We start from the raw sequence: 16141 nt of genomic DNA, 5'->3' as shown, positions 1-16141 counted from the left end.
GTGGAGAGTGGGGGGGTATAATGGGTACTCTTTGCGATGCCATTTGAAGCAAAATCCCAAGAGACAATGCCGCTTATCAACTCCACAACTACTATGTGACATGGTCTCATCTGGAGTCAACTGAAAATATAGAGAAAGCTAGGTTGAAATTGAAAATGACAATAAAAGTAACACAGCTTGGCATACAAATGCCATACGTTTCCAGGAGAATACAGCTGTGATGAATATCCGGGACAGCATTTTGCCATGTAAGATGTAGTACATTTTGCTGACCTATTCGCTGCAGCCATGATTCATGAGTAGTCATGAAGCAACTCACAATCTCTGGATTCGAGTAACGATGGTGTTGAAGGCAGCCTGGACATCTGCAGCTGAGCAGGTGGACACAATGGGCTGGGCTTGGTCATGGAGCAACTCTGCGACATACTGCATGGTAACAACACACAGATGTTATTCAAAAAGAGTGATTGATAGGTTGGAAAGAAAGAAAGATGTCAAGTGTCCAAGCTAAGCTATTGACTGACCTGTCCTTGCCACTCCAGAGTGTTGATGAGAATGATGCTCTCTGGCAAGCGTTCATCAGAGATAAGGATCTGGTTCAATTGGTCATACACAGACTTCCTGGGGACCTTTTGGATGAATCAGTAGCATGGAGTCAGAACGTGATACATACCACATTGTATTTAAGCTTAAAAGAAAAAAGAAAAAAGAGCACATTTTAGCTTGCGTACCTGTGCTATGAGTCTTGAGTCTGGGGAGCACTCGCTATCTATACTGCTGGTGCGGTCACTTTGGGCCTTGGAATTCTGTCTGTCTTTCATGGAGGTGCTGCGTGGACGTCTCTGTAGCCTGTTCTCCATTTTACTGAAAAGACCAAGAACAGGAATCTTAGCAGGAAGCTATAAATAAGAATGCAGCTGTTAGTCATGCATGCAATAGCGATTGTGCGAATTGAGAAAGACGTTGCGTGCACAAATCCAGATGCGGGGCTCGGCGGAGTACCTTGGAGACATGTGGTTTTGGGATTCGGTCTTGCAAAGCTTGCCAACAGTGCTAGTCATCCGTTCAGTGTTGACGTCCCAGCTGCTCACCTCCCCTGGCCCTGGCCCGCTGTCATCGGTCTCTGGCTCCTAAGCCAAAAAGAAGAAAAGACAGTGCTGATGTTCATCACATAAGAGTTTGTGTCAAGCCTCGGTTGTTCTCCCAAGCGCCTACTTTGCATCTTGTGAAAGATTTGGAGATAGCATTTTAGAGTTGTGGAAAAGGAGCTAGGTCAGAATGTTTTGGCCCCGTAATGAGAGGAAAAAACTGCAGTATTTGAGATGTTGAGTTTGAAGAAGGTTACTGGTGCGAGGCAGAGGGGCTTGGCAAAACTGCACTTGGGAGAGGGAGAGCCAAAATAGAGACAAATAAGCAAGCACGGGGAACAGCACATTTTCAAGGCTATCTACAGTTGATCTTGCTGCCTCGTCTGATGTTCTGATTGGGGCTAACGCTGTCAATTATTTTGTCATGAAGAGATTATAATTCATCAAGCATCATATCTTGAACAATCCAAGAATGTGCAAAGCTATATGTGCAGAACACGACCCACCGCATGGTTTCAAAAGTCCATTTTCAACCTCTTTGGAAACCTCTGCACAATTTCCATTGTATGACAAACAAAGGAATGCTTCATTGGAGATGACAATAACGTACCCCACTGGGCATCGTCTGATTGTTTAATTTGATTGTCCTTGCATCATAAAGTTGTGGACGAAACAATTTGGTAACAACAATAAGGTCTGCTCAATTAGCTCTTAACTGTCAGCTGTCTTTGCCAAATGGTAGTTGCACAAAGCAACTTTTCTGGCTCAGACCACTCTTATTATTTGACTATGGGGCCTTTTTGCTTTATGACTAATATTGTACCTAGACCATTAATGACATTTGATTATCAGGGGGAAAAACGTGCAATCTGATACCTTCCAATTCTACCTACTTCAACTATAATATTTTCTGGACCCTTATATTTGTAGCTCATAATAAAGCTGGAAGATTTAATTTCGCAACTACAACAAGTACCATCCTGAAACCAACCAAGGAATTAAAAATATTTCAAATATTTTTCTTAATTGAATGAACTATTTTAATCGATGCATCGTGACATGTGTGTAGTATCCCTGGCTTTGCACGCCCCCACCCCATCTTAGCTTCTTCCCGGAAAATCCCAACACCCACGGGAGGCAAAGCGCACTCCAGTTTCAAGGGTAAGGGTGTGGAAAAGAAAAATGGAGAACACTATGCTCACGGGACATTAGGGCAAAGAAAGTGCTGTACCAAAAACATACCCCAATGGTTGTGTCTATGATGCTGTCCTCTTGATAGCGGGCCCCTTGCGCTTTACATCTGTCCACGGTGAGAAAGTCTCCACTCTGAATGGTAAAAAACACAAATTGTTGCGATTGTTTTCATCCACTGCTTTGCTATTTGTGTTTGACCTGAGACACTTATTTGACAAAATGGACGACTATTTGCTTTGTGGAATGTTCTATGCTCTTCTGTCCAAGCTAAAATGGATTCCAACACATTTATAAACATCCCACCCTTGTCCTCCCCGTCACAAAGTCAGACACAACACGTCTCTCTCTTACTCTTCAGCTTTTGTCCCCAACCGGTCATAAATCTGGGTGGGAATGCTTCATCCAATCTTCTCTCCGAGCATATTTGCGTGTGTTTGCATGTGTACGTCTTGATGATGGTGCAGAGGTCATATGGCGTCAGTCTCTATAAATACTCCAGGGGTGAACCAGGGTGGGACAGCAGCCCCTTCATCTTATCCACCAGCTCTACATTTTCATCATTCCCAAAATTTTTAGCATGTTTCTTGGGAATCCCAGAACCATTCAAGGCAACGGAGCCGCCAGGCATTTTACACACTGCCGCGGGGGGAATTACTTTACATAACACTGTTAACCACATCACCCCATCCAGCACGACAAGAAGGAATAACTTTATGGCAGGGCTGAAAAGAACCAGAGCAGGTTGTTATTGCTATAACAACTGAGGGCCTGGTGATCAACTTACAGCATATAACAGCTCTCTCGGTTGACTTTTTTGGCTGTGTATGCTTCCGATCTCTGTCTGGGAGCTGGAGTGAGACATTCCCTCGAAAAACGGCCTGTAAAAAAAAAAAAAGAAAGAAATTGGACGTACCGAATAAAAACAGCTCCATCGCTTGGAACAATCTGGTCGTTTAATTAATAATTGGGGAGTTGAAGATTAATCACACTTTAATTTGTTACACGGAAACAGAATGAGGGCAAACTCACTTAAGCTTAGGCTTGGGTGTGCTCAAGACACTTTCATTGTCCTCCATCTCGGGCCCGCTGTCACTCTGGTTGTACACCTCCAGACTGTCGTAGAGTAAGTCCAAATCTTCCTCTACTTCCTGGGTCTGGTCTACCGGGTCAGAGTCCAAGACCTGCCAAACACGATAGACATATTGTCAACACATGAGTAAGCTTGTAAATATCACAGAGATTTAAAAAAAAAAAGGGGGGGAAGGGGGGAGGTTGACCTTTGCCGCACGCTTGCTAATCACTTGTACGGCTCTGCTGATCAGATAAACAATTGTCGAAAATGATGACTGAGTGCTATGAAAAGGAGAAACTGTTAAAACCACTACATCCATGACTGAAAGCTAGCCAATCAGATGTGCAATGCTAAAAGAGACCTGCAGTGATGAACTTTGATCTGCAGTCTTCACAGTGGGGATGCGTACGTATCATAGGAAGTGCACACAGGCAAGCTTTGGGACTAATCGGGTGATTAATGCCACTCCACAAGTGCAAGAGCTGTCAGGGAGCAGATAAACACAGTCTGTCCTTTTTCTACCTCCTCGGCTTTGTATTTATAGAACGGCGGCCGTGCATGCTGTCCGGCTAAAAAGAAGGGATTAGTGACAAGCAGTGTGATAAAGATCATCAGGCTAACTGAGGACTGGCCAAACACAGTCAGAACGCAGTGAGTGACTCAGAACGACACCGTTGACTTCCATTAATATAAACTGGGCATTGATCGCTCGGGTGAAGTCGGCCTGTGTTCAATTTGATCATCAGTGAACTGTGACTGGCAAATTGGTCTCCAAACAGTCTCAGTCAAGAGTAAACACTCAACGGTAAAACAAACAGGCCCACTGACAACAGCATCAGAATAGAGGTTTGGTTTTTCGCAGTGCGTGAGCAAATCCTAAAAACAAAGCGGATCGTCAAGATTTGACGACACAATAGTTTCTTATCCTTTACCACAGATTATGTGCAAATTGATATCTTGGAATCGGTGTCTAATTGCGCCGTTGAAACAAATACAAGCCATTCATTTGAAAGGCACTGTATAAATCTGAGCGACATAATTATTCTGATGTTCTATATACTGCATTGATTTAAAAAGACTGCTAAGATGGACATTGGAAATCTAAACACGATCCAACATTTATCATTAGATGAAGTCGTGGAGATTAAAGCCCTTAATGGATTCAGCATACAAATCGTTGCTGATGGCAATTTATGAATCATACATCCATGAGTGGAGTGGGGGATAATGCAACCAAGCACCATAATGATGCTCCAAGCTCGTTTTTTTTCATAGGCAATTCTTCGCCTGTCAGGAATACATTAGCAACAACCTAGCTTGCTGTTTAATGGGTCAGTACGGATAAAGATATCTTTTCCGACAGCAAATGAATGACTTGTCTTATTTAAGGCTAGAATTTCTAGCAGAGGTTACAAGAAATCCCATATGGGTGTTGTGTTACCCTCTAAGATTCACTTTTATGTGTTTTTGCTTCAACCTTGAACACATTTCTTGGGTATCAATCAAATCAACTTATTAAAAAAAAAAAAAAAACTCACCTCATCGGTTACCTTGAACCTCTTCAACAAGGCCACAAATTTTTGCTTGAAGTTTGGTTGCTATAACAGAGACAAACACAATTGTACACAGGTTGAAAGCACATTTCTGCTATAGTGAAAATAGCAATCATTCCAATTCATAAATTCTCCCAAGAACCATCTTGCGGATTACGCATCGACCACAACAATCATTTTAGTTGACTCCACTGAAACCACAGATCTCATTTACATGCTGCTCCGCAATCTACTAATGGCTTGTACAAATGGGAAACCCTTAAAAGCTTCTGAGTCAGAAAACAACGCTCTTCTTGTGGTCAATGATTAGCCAGTAACAGAAGAGAAGGCAGCTAACCCTCGTCATGGAAGTGGTCCGTATCATTTTCCTCCGGGCTTTTTTGGGCTTGCGAAGCTCGTCGTCTTCATCATAAATATCCTGAAATACACGGAGGCAAAATAAACGGTCGCACTCTATGTATGGTTATCATAGTGATTTTAAAGAATTCCCTCAATTGTGCATTTTTGTGTTGCAATACAAAGAATTCAGATAAAATAGAGTCGCTGCAGTCAGTATCAGCATTAACTGGTTAACGTTACGGTGATGCAAAAGTTAAGACATAGTTAATTCAATTCTGAGCCATGAATATGATGCATAAAAAGAACAGCATATACATAAAACATATTTTCTTTCTGGCACTTACCTGGCCATGAGCCGCATCATCGCTTGCTTCTTGCTCGGATGAATAACTGTCATCATCCTCTTCGGAATAGTTGTCCATGTCTGGGGAGCGGTCTGAAGGAAATAAATCAGAAAAGAATTTCATCGATGAATACAGTTACAGAAGTATCGTGTGTAAAACAAAAACATTACAAACTGAGGCCGGCCGATATCCAAGGGCACTTGAGTTAATTACTTACTGAGTGCACTTTCCGTCCTAATTATTAAACCCATTTATATTGTTATTCGCCACGAGGAGGCTACCGTTTGAATAGCAAATTGCAGTGGTTGAATTTGAAACATGCCATTTCTGACTGGGATTTTCTGTTCTTTTCAATCAACTCATTTTAGTGTCTGTGTCATTTTGTTAATGGGATTGGTGTCATAAAGGATTATTGCAAAGAGTAGAGAGAGAAATGTTCTCCCAAAGTGACACAGGCTTAATACTTGGTACATGAGCTCATCTGTTATGTTTGAATGACCTCCTTAATAACAACCAGAACAGCGAGGGACCATCATAGCAGGATGAAGGCGTGGAGCCTAATCTGGGCCAAATATTTCCCCCACTGTCCAGAATTAGAGCAGTGTAAGGTAATAGGCCCGACATCTGCTCAGCTCAGAGATCAACATTACAACCATAGCAGAAGAGAGTAACATATTCTCAGGCCTACGTTAGGAAAGCATTATTAGACTTCATTTGGGAAATAGGATCCATGTGTTGGGAGCAAAGTCTGAAGTGTCAGTCAGGATTAGGCCGGGCCGCTTGTAGGGGGGGGAGACGAGGGCGCCCACCTGAGGTTTTAGTCTTTCGCCCAGCCTGGCCACTACCGTCCTCGTGGTCGATAGGCTGGCTGGACAGAGAGTACACACTGATCTCCGCCACACGCACTGGCGCTTCTTTCACGTTGCTATGGAGACCAAGAATCAGGCCTCCGTCTGTAGGGTGTTGCATCACCTGAACATAAAGACATTTCCATAAAGTAAAAATGGATTTCGTCATTTCCATAATCATCCCCCCCTGTATGGCTCCTCATATGTCCTCATGCAATTAGGCCACGTTCACCTCATTTGTCTCAATATCAAGTCCACTTTAGCTGAGATGGAATCATGTCACATGCAATTTTTGCATAGATCAATCACTCAGCGGACATGCTGAAGCAGAGTAGAACAAATACTTCCTTCAACAGAGCGGGAGGAAGAAAGAATGTTATCTCTATACTTCACAGAGCCAACAGTGCTTCAGGAGAGGTAGCCTCCTCCTTTACAACAAGCAATTGATTACAGGCAGAGAGCGAAGCAATCTCGAAATGAATCTTCACCGCCACAGAATTGCTTATTTTCCTTTGTGATTGTAGAACAGACCAAAGCCAATTTGCTTGTATCATGAAAACATTGTAACCGTTTTATTGCTTTAGTTCCAATCGCTATCTGGAGAGTCGCTGTAATATTTCACAATATGAATCACTATACTGGGATTTCCCTCATACACTAACTAACTTAGAAGCTCCATTTAAAGTCCATTTAAAGTCAGGATGAGTGCCGGAGACCAAATAAAAAAAAATTGACAACATACTGGAATTGCTTGGAATAAAAAAAAAAAGAGGTATACTCTTAATATTCAATTTAGTCTTATTCATTCATACAGGCCTGTGGGATGCTGTGCAATAGCTGAGTGCCATTCCAATCTATAGCAATGTATGTATTGACCTTGTTTTCGCGAATTAATGTTAATGTCTTTTGCAGGGCTGAGGCTGCTCTCATCTAACGTTGCATTTAAAAATGTACTTATGCAATCCTACAGCTTAATGGAGCGATAGTGGCATTCATTAACATCTATCTCTTGTAAATATGCACACGGAATAAATATTAAAACATAGTTTAGAATTGAGAATCTACACTCCATCTCCCCACTGTTCCTTCACAAAAGCCTCTCAGAAACCTTATGAAATAAGTCATGGAGTTCGGAGAGTCGCAAAAAGCATGCGGTTTCGCTTCATGACATTAATATGCGAAATGAACGCAAAACCTTTGCGTGATGCAACAACGCCCATACAAAAATCCACTTTGGGTTTTACCCTTGTAATATGCAGAAAAACATAAATCCTCGCGAGCAGATTCTTAACCCCAAATGACTTGGATTGAGGACTTAAACAGAGCCACATTCCCATTAAATGAACATCCACGCTGGGCCTTAGACCAGCTCTCGGTCCATTATTTCTACATATCACGGTTCCAAACGGTGCTTTCAGAAAAAGTACATCCAAAGCCAGCTCCAGATGGCCCGTAATCTCATGCAGCAGCGTGTGAGGAGCATGAATCATTTAAGTCAAGTGTAACACCAGAAGGGGAAACAAAACAAAGGTACATGGCTAGGAATACATGTCAATCACTGTCACAATGAAGAGCAGCATGAATGCCTTCTTTAAAGATAAGGAGACAACAGATCTGTCGGGAAACAAGACCATGCAAAGGAAACATCGGTACCTCGGCCATATTGATAATTCCCACAGCCAAAGTCTTGTAGCCCAGGATGGTTCGATTCTTGTAGCGTTTCCTCCTTTGCAGCATGATTTGTAGTCTGTTGGCATCCCTCTTCAAAAAATGGGGGTACTACCAACCCCCCCAAAAAAAGATTAGATTACATCATCAATTTTAAAGATCAATACAGTAAATGATTAAAGCAGTGTGACACGCTATCCATACTGACAGTAAATGTTTAAGTGTGTGGAATTATACAGATGAAATTAAAAAAAAAAAAATTCCTATGACTTCAAAAATCCTAATTTGGTTGTGAGCCAAAATCTATAAAGGAAGCTCTAATGTGCAGGACAGAGCACGTAGAGCCCATAATTATTTTTCACTTTACTCAATTCTGTACGAAAGCGTCTGCAGCTCATTTATCCAGTTTAATTTGTCTCAGGTCCGTGACATTTTTAAAGCTTTTTTTGGGCAGTCTCAGACCACTAAGCAGGAACTTAATTAATGTGGACCAGAGACGTCTGTATCAATGTTTCACTATTTTGTAGCATTATCATTCATTTGCAGCCAGAATGATTAATTATGTCAGTCATCAGATAATGAAGTGACTTCTCAAATAGGAAGGTAATATCCGGGTAGATTAAATTCAACTTGAAGATAAATAACAGTCTAATAAATGTTCAATATGCTGATTCAGCGACGTAAATTTATTTCAAGAATGTTAGATTACCGTATTTTCCGCACTATAAGGCGCACCTTAAACCTCAAATTTTCTCAAAAGCCGACAGTGCGCCTTATAATCAGGTGCGCCTTATATATGGACCAATATTGTGCCACTACAGCAGGCGTGTCCAAAGTCCGGCCCGCAGGCCAAATGTATATCTTATATATGGACAAAGTTTTAAAATGAGCCATTCATTGAAGGTGCGCCTTATAATCCGGTGCGCCTTATAGTGCGGAAAATACGGTACTTCAAAAGTCACCAAATACAAAATATTTGTTCGTCAAACTCTCATGTACAAACATAGAGCAATATTAACACACAGCTCTGAAACACAAGAAACACCAGTGGGGTTGCAAAGGGTACCAGAGTGGCTACAAGTTTGTTCCCAATTATAGTTGTCAAGTAACTGCCGTGTCAGTGTGACAATTCACAGCACAGTGACAGAGTGCTTGCCTGTAGTGAGAATGTCAGTTCCAGATCTGTCTCCATGAGTCCACTGGGTGGGAGGACATACTCGTTGGATCGCAGAAGACGCTTCGAACCCTGGAAGATAAAGTGGGACTTTGTAATGCAAGTCAAGCTTCCACATTCTGGTTTGAGAGTGAGTGTGGTATCAAGCAAATCAGTAAACAAAGGCAGACTTTCTTTTTATTGTTTTCTCTCAACGAACAGGCACAGGCACAAAGCGAGAAAGTCTGATTTCAGTCCCAACCTGGTTCACACATTTATGCAAAGTCACACCGTGTGGCAACCCAGTACAAAAAGTCCCGGACTCTTTCTCTGCATCTTATTACCATAACAGTAACAGAATGGAAGAGAGTTGGTGTTTTGAGACATACAAACAAATAGCTGTTTCAAAATAAGCATTTCCTATCAAAGATTCCCTAATGATTTCAAGACAACCATTTACTTTTTCTTTTTGCCAAGCTCTATGAGCTATCACAATAATTTCACAATGTCATCAAGGAAAATGAGCAAAATATGTATAATTCCTCCATCATCTAACATCGGGTTCAGTTGCTACACAATGACCAAGAGCAAAACAGTTGTCAGTTAGACTGCTGAGAGGAAAAACCCAGACCAACATTTGTGCTGTAAGAAAATGTTATACACCTCCCACTCTGCAAATGCCTACAAGGAAAGTCACTGCAATCCAAAACAGAATGTTTTATTGGCTTGCTCTTCCTCTCCACTGATCTCATTCTTGTAGTACATGCCTAGGGATGGACGGAAAATAAATAACCTGAAAAGAAAATGCAGATGCAGCCCTGTCATTCTAAAATCCACAAATGTCATGTTGCAAATTGTACGGATTATTTTGAAATGTAAACACTACTGTTTCTAAAACAATACTGTTTCTCAAAACACGGAATACGATTCAATTGTTTAATAACGTGACAATTTCAAACACGTATTCTGCAAATCCCCGTTTGCCCAAACTCCCAATCTCCGCTACAACAAAAGTAGCTCTCTGTAAAATGCATCCATACTGTCTCAACCTAAACAGCACTGGCTTTATATCAAAGAGAGGAGTGGAAAAAAAAGAAAATCACAGTCTGTGTCTGACCTTGTCAGTCGTGCTCCACAAAAGGAGCTCTGTATGTGCTCTTTTATCACGCTTCATAGCTGGTACGATGAATTAAGACACAAAAGCACTCTCTGACGGTCTGAGATGCATTTTCAATACACAGCCTTGGCAAGAAATGCTTGAACTCAGTGTCCTCATCACCCACTCGCCCCTGTGTTCACTAACAAGCCTTTCCTCTTGTCTTTATGCACCAAATGATGGAATGTAACAAGTCTGACCACAGTCAAACTCCCCATTTCTACAGGATGCCATGTTTGTGTTTGGAACTAATACTACATCCAGTATATTTGATTTTCTAAAAGGAAAGGACTGATGGTTACGATCTAAAGGACATAAAAAGTATCAAAGGTCTTTGTAAGGGGTCTTGATCTACTGGCAGTGACACTGTAGTTTCCAGGGTGAGAGACAGAAAACTCTAGAGCTTCATCTCCACCAAGTTGCAGGATTGGTCCAAGTTAGGTGTGCATGTTTACATTTTATATGGTGCAGATTGCAGTGGTACACTTCGAGTAGATCATCATCTCTCCAAGGTGGAAGCAGTTTTTCAATCCAGAGTGTACCCCACTTCTCGCATATACATAGCAAGCTGGGATAGGCTCCAGCACACCCGCTGAGACCCTAGCGAGGATAAGCGGTGCAGAGAATGGATGTGTGGATTAGTTCTCGCTGTTTGGTTGCTTCATATTGTGCATGATGCCAGCATGAATAAATGGCAAGAAACAGTTGGATGACAGTAATGGCGTGACACGTCTACATTAACGCGCACGTGCATGAGTAATCCTGCCAGGCCATGGCCCTACCTCTTATTGGTCCAGAGGAGGGGAAGAGGACAGATTCTGCACTGCTGTCAGCAGAGATGAACTTTCATGATTTGAGAACCATGTACCGTATTTTCCGGACTATAAGGCGCACCGGACTGACTATAAGGCGCACCGGACTGACTATAAGGCGCACCTTCAATGAAGGGCCTATTTTAAAACGTTGTCCTTATATAAGGCGCACCGGACTATAAGGCGCACCATTAATGCATCATGTCAGATTTTTAATCCAAATCAAATTATTCTCCATTTTATCTTTTTTATTTCAACTTCAGACGCAACAAATTACCTGATAATCACAAAATAATGATCCATAGTCTTTTTGATTCATGATTCATAGTCTTCAGCGGGCCACTTATGATTGACTTCATGACACAATGCTTCGGGCCAGTTTAAATTTAGGAATTTGGTCCATATATAAGGCGCACCGGACTATAAGGCGCACTGTCGGCTTTTGAGAAAATTTGGAGTTTTTAGGTGCGCCTTATAGTCCGGAAAATACGGTAGCTAATGGGTGAAGTTCCCACCATATTTGCTTATGAAGGATACATTGTAACAAAGAAGTACTAAAACGTAGGGAACAAACAATTGCTCTTCATTAAAGAATCTCAAGTAAATTTAATTATCTTTCTGTTGATCAAGGCTACAATCTCTAGTGAGACTGCCGAAAAATCCCAAGAACGTTTTGCTCGGTGGGGTTAAAAGGCCTGTGATAAGTAGAACAGACACTTCTCAGATGTCATGAGAGAATTCCAACACATTAATATTTCATTATCAATATGCTTGTTTTGATGCAGAGATTGGGATTGAGTTCAGCATACAGATATTTTGAGACTGAAGGATCGTTTTCTGGCCTGTGCAATCAAAGTAACCGCTCAAAAGAAATTAGCCACAGACGTCAAACCCTCTAGTCATTTCTTTCACTCATGTAAAATCTCATTGTTCTAACTAAGCAGTGACATTTAGTCATGACATTTGAGTCAACACCTGCTTGGCCCGCAACCCCCATCGTCATGACTACAACATTCTAAATCCGTCTTAAGGTGCTAATGCATCTGCCTAGACTAGTAGTAATGCTCGTCTGCTATTTAAAGCACGTGAGTGGATGTGACATACCAGAGCCGCCTGCGCTAAGAAGGCTTTTTATCAATTGGCAGGATTAGCTGCATGTCTTATCATCAACTAGGCTTGCGATTATGTTAAACGCGGTGCAGCACAAGCAAAGAATTGAAAAGCAAGGCTCAAAAGATTACAACGACTCACCTGGATTTTGACGGCAATAGACAGCGAGTTCAGTTCTTTGTCCAGTTCTTTGAGCACGACTAGTTTTTTCAAAGTGAGGCTACAGAGCCTGCAAGAGAAAGAGAGAAAGAAAGGTTAGAAAAAATACGAAAGAAAATTTGGACATTTTTAGACCTGCAGGTATAACTAAAAATGGAGCACATCCAAGTGAGGGCGGCGGAAAAACATTTATGTCATCAGAGAGCAAGTCTTTCATTTCGTCGCGTCAAAGTGATGCTATATTAGGGACTGATCAGATGGCCACAAAAAGCACAAAGATTGACTCACTGTAGTAGCGGGATCATAAGAGTATTTCTAAAGACGCTAGACAGCATTCATCATGACATCTGGAATTTGTGACGGGGTGTTTTAGTGACAGAACAAATGAATACCAGTCGGGTCAAACCACATTCAAATTCTTGCCTTTTAGAGCAAGGGAACAACTTCCAAGTCAGGTTTGCTGAACTTCCTCGTGACCTACTTTTACCATCACTCCTGTTGCATGAAATTATGATCAGTCAAAGGTGAGTAAGACAGACAAAGCAAACAACACCCACTACGTCTGAGAGCCGCTTTCCAAGTCAACCAAACTCCCTGCTAGGCAAGTGTGATTCGGGAAGGCACAGAGAAAATGAAATGCCAGTCTCGGGTGGTGTATGGAGGAACTATGTGTAAGTGTGAAAGTCAACGTGTGACTGCCCCTCCTGTTACTTCACTTTTATCTCGAGGTTGCATTTGCAACCACAGGAAGAGGGGAAAAATTGCCTTTTAACAAGCATGTGTAGTTCTCTCTCTCTCTCTACTTCAGTGATTTTTCTAGGTTTGATAATGCTTGATGAGCACAAAACATGTATTGCAATCATCTCGCTGTCACAAATTATAAGCCAATGTGTGAACATCAGAAACTAAAGACACAGTTTGTGAGTACCAAATGCAAATCTGTTTGGGTCTGGAGTAATCTAACGTTATACCTTGGAGAATGCGACTCGCCTTATGGTGAGGATGAGTCACCGGCAACACAGCTCTATGTCAGCAGGGGGGAGGGGAAGGCAGAAAACACGTCTGATGGTTCAACAACATCTCACTCGGTTACTCTCTCTTTCTCTGACTGTGATTCGCATGTAATTCAAAAGGCTGCAGGCAGTGAATGGGACACATCAGGGCCCACTGCTTTTTTTTTTTTTTTTAAATCAGAGGTGTTATCTGCACTCCTGTCTCACCACTGGGTTGTGTTGAAAGTGTAAAGTCAACGCCATCTGGCCGGGTCTGGTTTCAGCGAGTTCCTGTGATCAGATTTAGTGCCAGTTCGCTCTGCTACCCAAACAGTGACAGACCAGGTGCTGCTCAAAATCATATTGCGTCAAAATGACATGAGTGTCTTTTATATGATCATTCCATGCTCGCAAAGTTGCAATACTGCTGCTGTTCACGGCAAAGATAATCCTACAGTGGGAAACAATGGTAGCTCAACCAACGTCAATAATAAAATACAAATATTTTTTGTGGGTGTTTTTTCTCAAACAGACCAAAAAATATATATATATATATCGACTGCAGTCATGTAAACAAAACACTAAAACAGCAACATCAAATGGTGTTGAAATATCAGAGGGCTTTGTATTTTGGGACCCGTATAATGAGATGACCAAAAAAGTACTGAACTGAGCTGAGCCATACCGCATAATGCAAAGGAAACGTGGCATTTGTTATTTCCAACCGCATTAGCAAACAAATAAAATTGTACTACTCATTTCTGTTAAATATTACACATTTGCGATGAGGACGTTTTTGTGAGACTAACATGTATGTAGCGAGCAGTAGTTTTACTCGACTAAGCCAGTGCTTACATTTTCTCTAATGCTATACAAACATCTTGACCACTATTACTTCCTCGTCTGTTTTACCAAAACACGATCCATGTCACATCTGGCATTATTAGATTCTGCATGGAAAAGCAATAAAATATATGGCTCTTGGGAATTTCTCTAAAAAGGGTCTGGAGGCTTAACATGTAGTCTTGTTAAAATCCCATAAAATATGCAGCACTTCTCCATTATTACAGATTAAAGTCATGTTATTGTACAGAACTTGTGGTGACACCTAAATGCGGTTTCACATTATGTACGGTAAACATGAGGTGGGAACTAAAGATAAGAGATTTACTTTCTCTGTTTGCCAGTTGATAAGAGCCCGTGGAGGGGCCCCCGTTTTAGTTTTGCTGTTCGCACCGGGTTCAGGCTTTTTTGCATAGGTGTCAAACTCAAGGCCCGGGGGCCCTCAGAAGGAAACTATGAGTACAATGCGGTCCATGACAAAAATGAGTTTGACACCCCTGCCTTATTGGATCAACTCATCACTGTCGTAAAAGGATCTTGATGAGTCCATGCATGGTTATTAGTGTTACACTGACAGCGGTCATCATGTATGTCAAGAAAACAATTATGGATTTTATTGTCGATTCTTTTTAAAAGGACTTTGGTTGATTGACAAACTTTAAGGGATGTTAGTTACAGTACTTGCAAATAGGAGTCATGCATTAGCACATAAAATTGTTTACTATTTAGGTTTGGAAATGTTCTTTCAGTCCACAGCCATGCAAATATGCATCAACAATGGGTGGAATAAAAACTGTCATGGTTGGGACGCATTTACAGTTCCAACCAGCAATAAAATTTCACTTATATGCTATATAGTTACACAACCAAAAGCTGGGGTAAAATGTCCAGTGATAGTGCCAAATAGGTGACTTAGCACCATTGAAGCTAATAGCTTTACCCTACATGGCCCAACACTATCTAAGCCCATTAGACTGACCCAATGACTGTCATTGTATCTAAACCAACTGTTGACCTTTTGGGATTGTAGACTGGAGCCACACTAGAATATAAAACAGCTGTTTAGATCATTTCCAAAACATTGATACTCAATGGTTTATTGTAAATTACTGCCTCTAATCCATTGTGTTTATAACCCCCACTAATTTTTGTGGGTTAAACAATTACTTTGTAAAATAATGGCTAAATTGTTTTTAGCTACTTTAGTTTCACACATTATTTGATCAGACATTAATAGCTGGAAAAGGAAATGAAGGCTACTACTGCAGTCTCTGTGTACGTAGGAGATGGCCAATCTTATCTGGCAATTCCTTTCAACAGCCATGGTCAAATGTTTGTTTTTGATAAGAGCTCTGTGATAGCCATTGGACAGCACAAATATGTAGCAAAAATAGTCTGTATATTAATTTCATTACAGCAATTACACAAAGTCTGATGGCTTCAGTAAGTATTCAAATTGCTTCCAATTTTATGTCGCTCAAAATGATCCCATCAGAAATTGAATTCAGGAGATTGCTACACTGACATGTCACACACTGTTGGTGAAGCAATGATGGATTGAATTGGGGTGCACAGACATTTTCTATTGAGTAAACAATTCACGTTAGTCCGTTTATGAGTTTTTGCGACCTTTATTCAATCCAGACTGGGCCTTTAACATTGTTTTTCTTGCACCAAATATCACTTTTCAGTTGTTTGCTTGCTTTGAGATCGGGGTTTGGGAATGTTGACAGACAACATAGTGTGGATCTAAAAAAATCTTCATGGACAAAAGGCCACAGCAACTTACAGGAAGGAAAGATGTTAAGGT

The 16141-nt window shown here is 41.2% G+C and overlaps 1 protein-coding gene across 3 annotated transcripts in view; it reads right to left on the bottom strand.

Moving 5' to 3' along the window:
* Positions 1-16141, bottom strand: part of LOC119134483 (phosphofurin acidic cluster sorting protein 2-like) — a 32868-nt gene that overhangs the window by 8131 nt on the left and 8596 nt on the right. For all 3 annotated transcript variants that reach the window (XM_037271172.1, XM_037271173.1, XM_037271174.1), the window contains exons 2-15: positions 12479-12566; positions 9263-9352; positions 8092-8217; positions 6400-6562; positions 5591-5682; positions 5245-5325; positions 4893-4952; positions 3312-3463; positions 3067-3160; positions 2331-2414; positions 1003-1130; positions 732-864; positions 525-629; positions 320-426 (exon numbers count right to left, since the gene is read on the bottom strand). In XM_037271172.1, coding sequence (XP_037127067.1) covers positions 320-426; positions 525-629; positions 732-864; positions 1003-1130; positions 2331-2414; positions 3067-3160; positions 3312-3463; positions 4893-4952; positions 5245-5325; positions 5591-5682; positions 6400-6562; positions 8092-8217; positions 9263-9352; positions 12479-12566 — 1503 coding nt within the window. The remainder of the gene's footprint in view (positions 1-319; positions 427-524; positions 630-731; positions 865-1002; positions 1131-2330; positions 2415-3066; positions 3161-3311; positions 3464-4892; positions 4953-5244; positions 5326-5590; positions 5683-6399; positions 6563-8091; positions 8218-9262; positions 9353-12478; positions 12567-16141) is intronic.

Source organism: Syngnathus acus, chromosome 15 (assembly GCF_901709675.1).
Source record: "Syngnathus acus chromosome 15, fSynAcu1.2, whole genome shotgun sequence".
NCBI lineage: Eukaryota > Metazoa > Chordata > Actinopteri > Syngnathiformes > Syngnathidae > Syngnathus > Syngnathus acus.
Note: the sequence above shows the minus strand (reverse complement) of the source record. Positions and strands in the feature narration are given on the sequence as shown.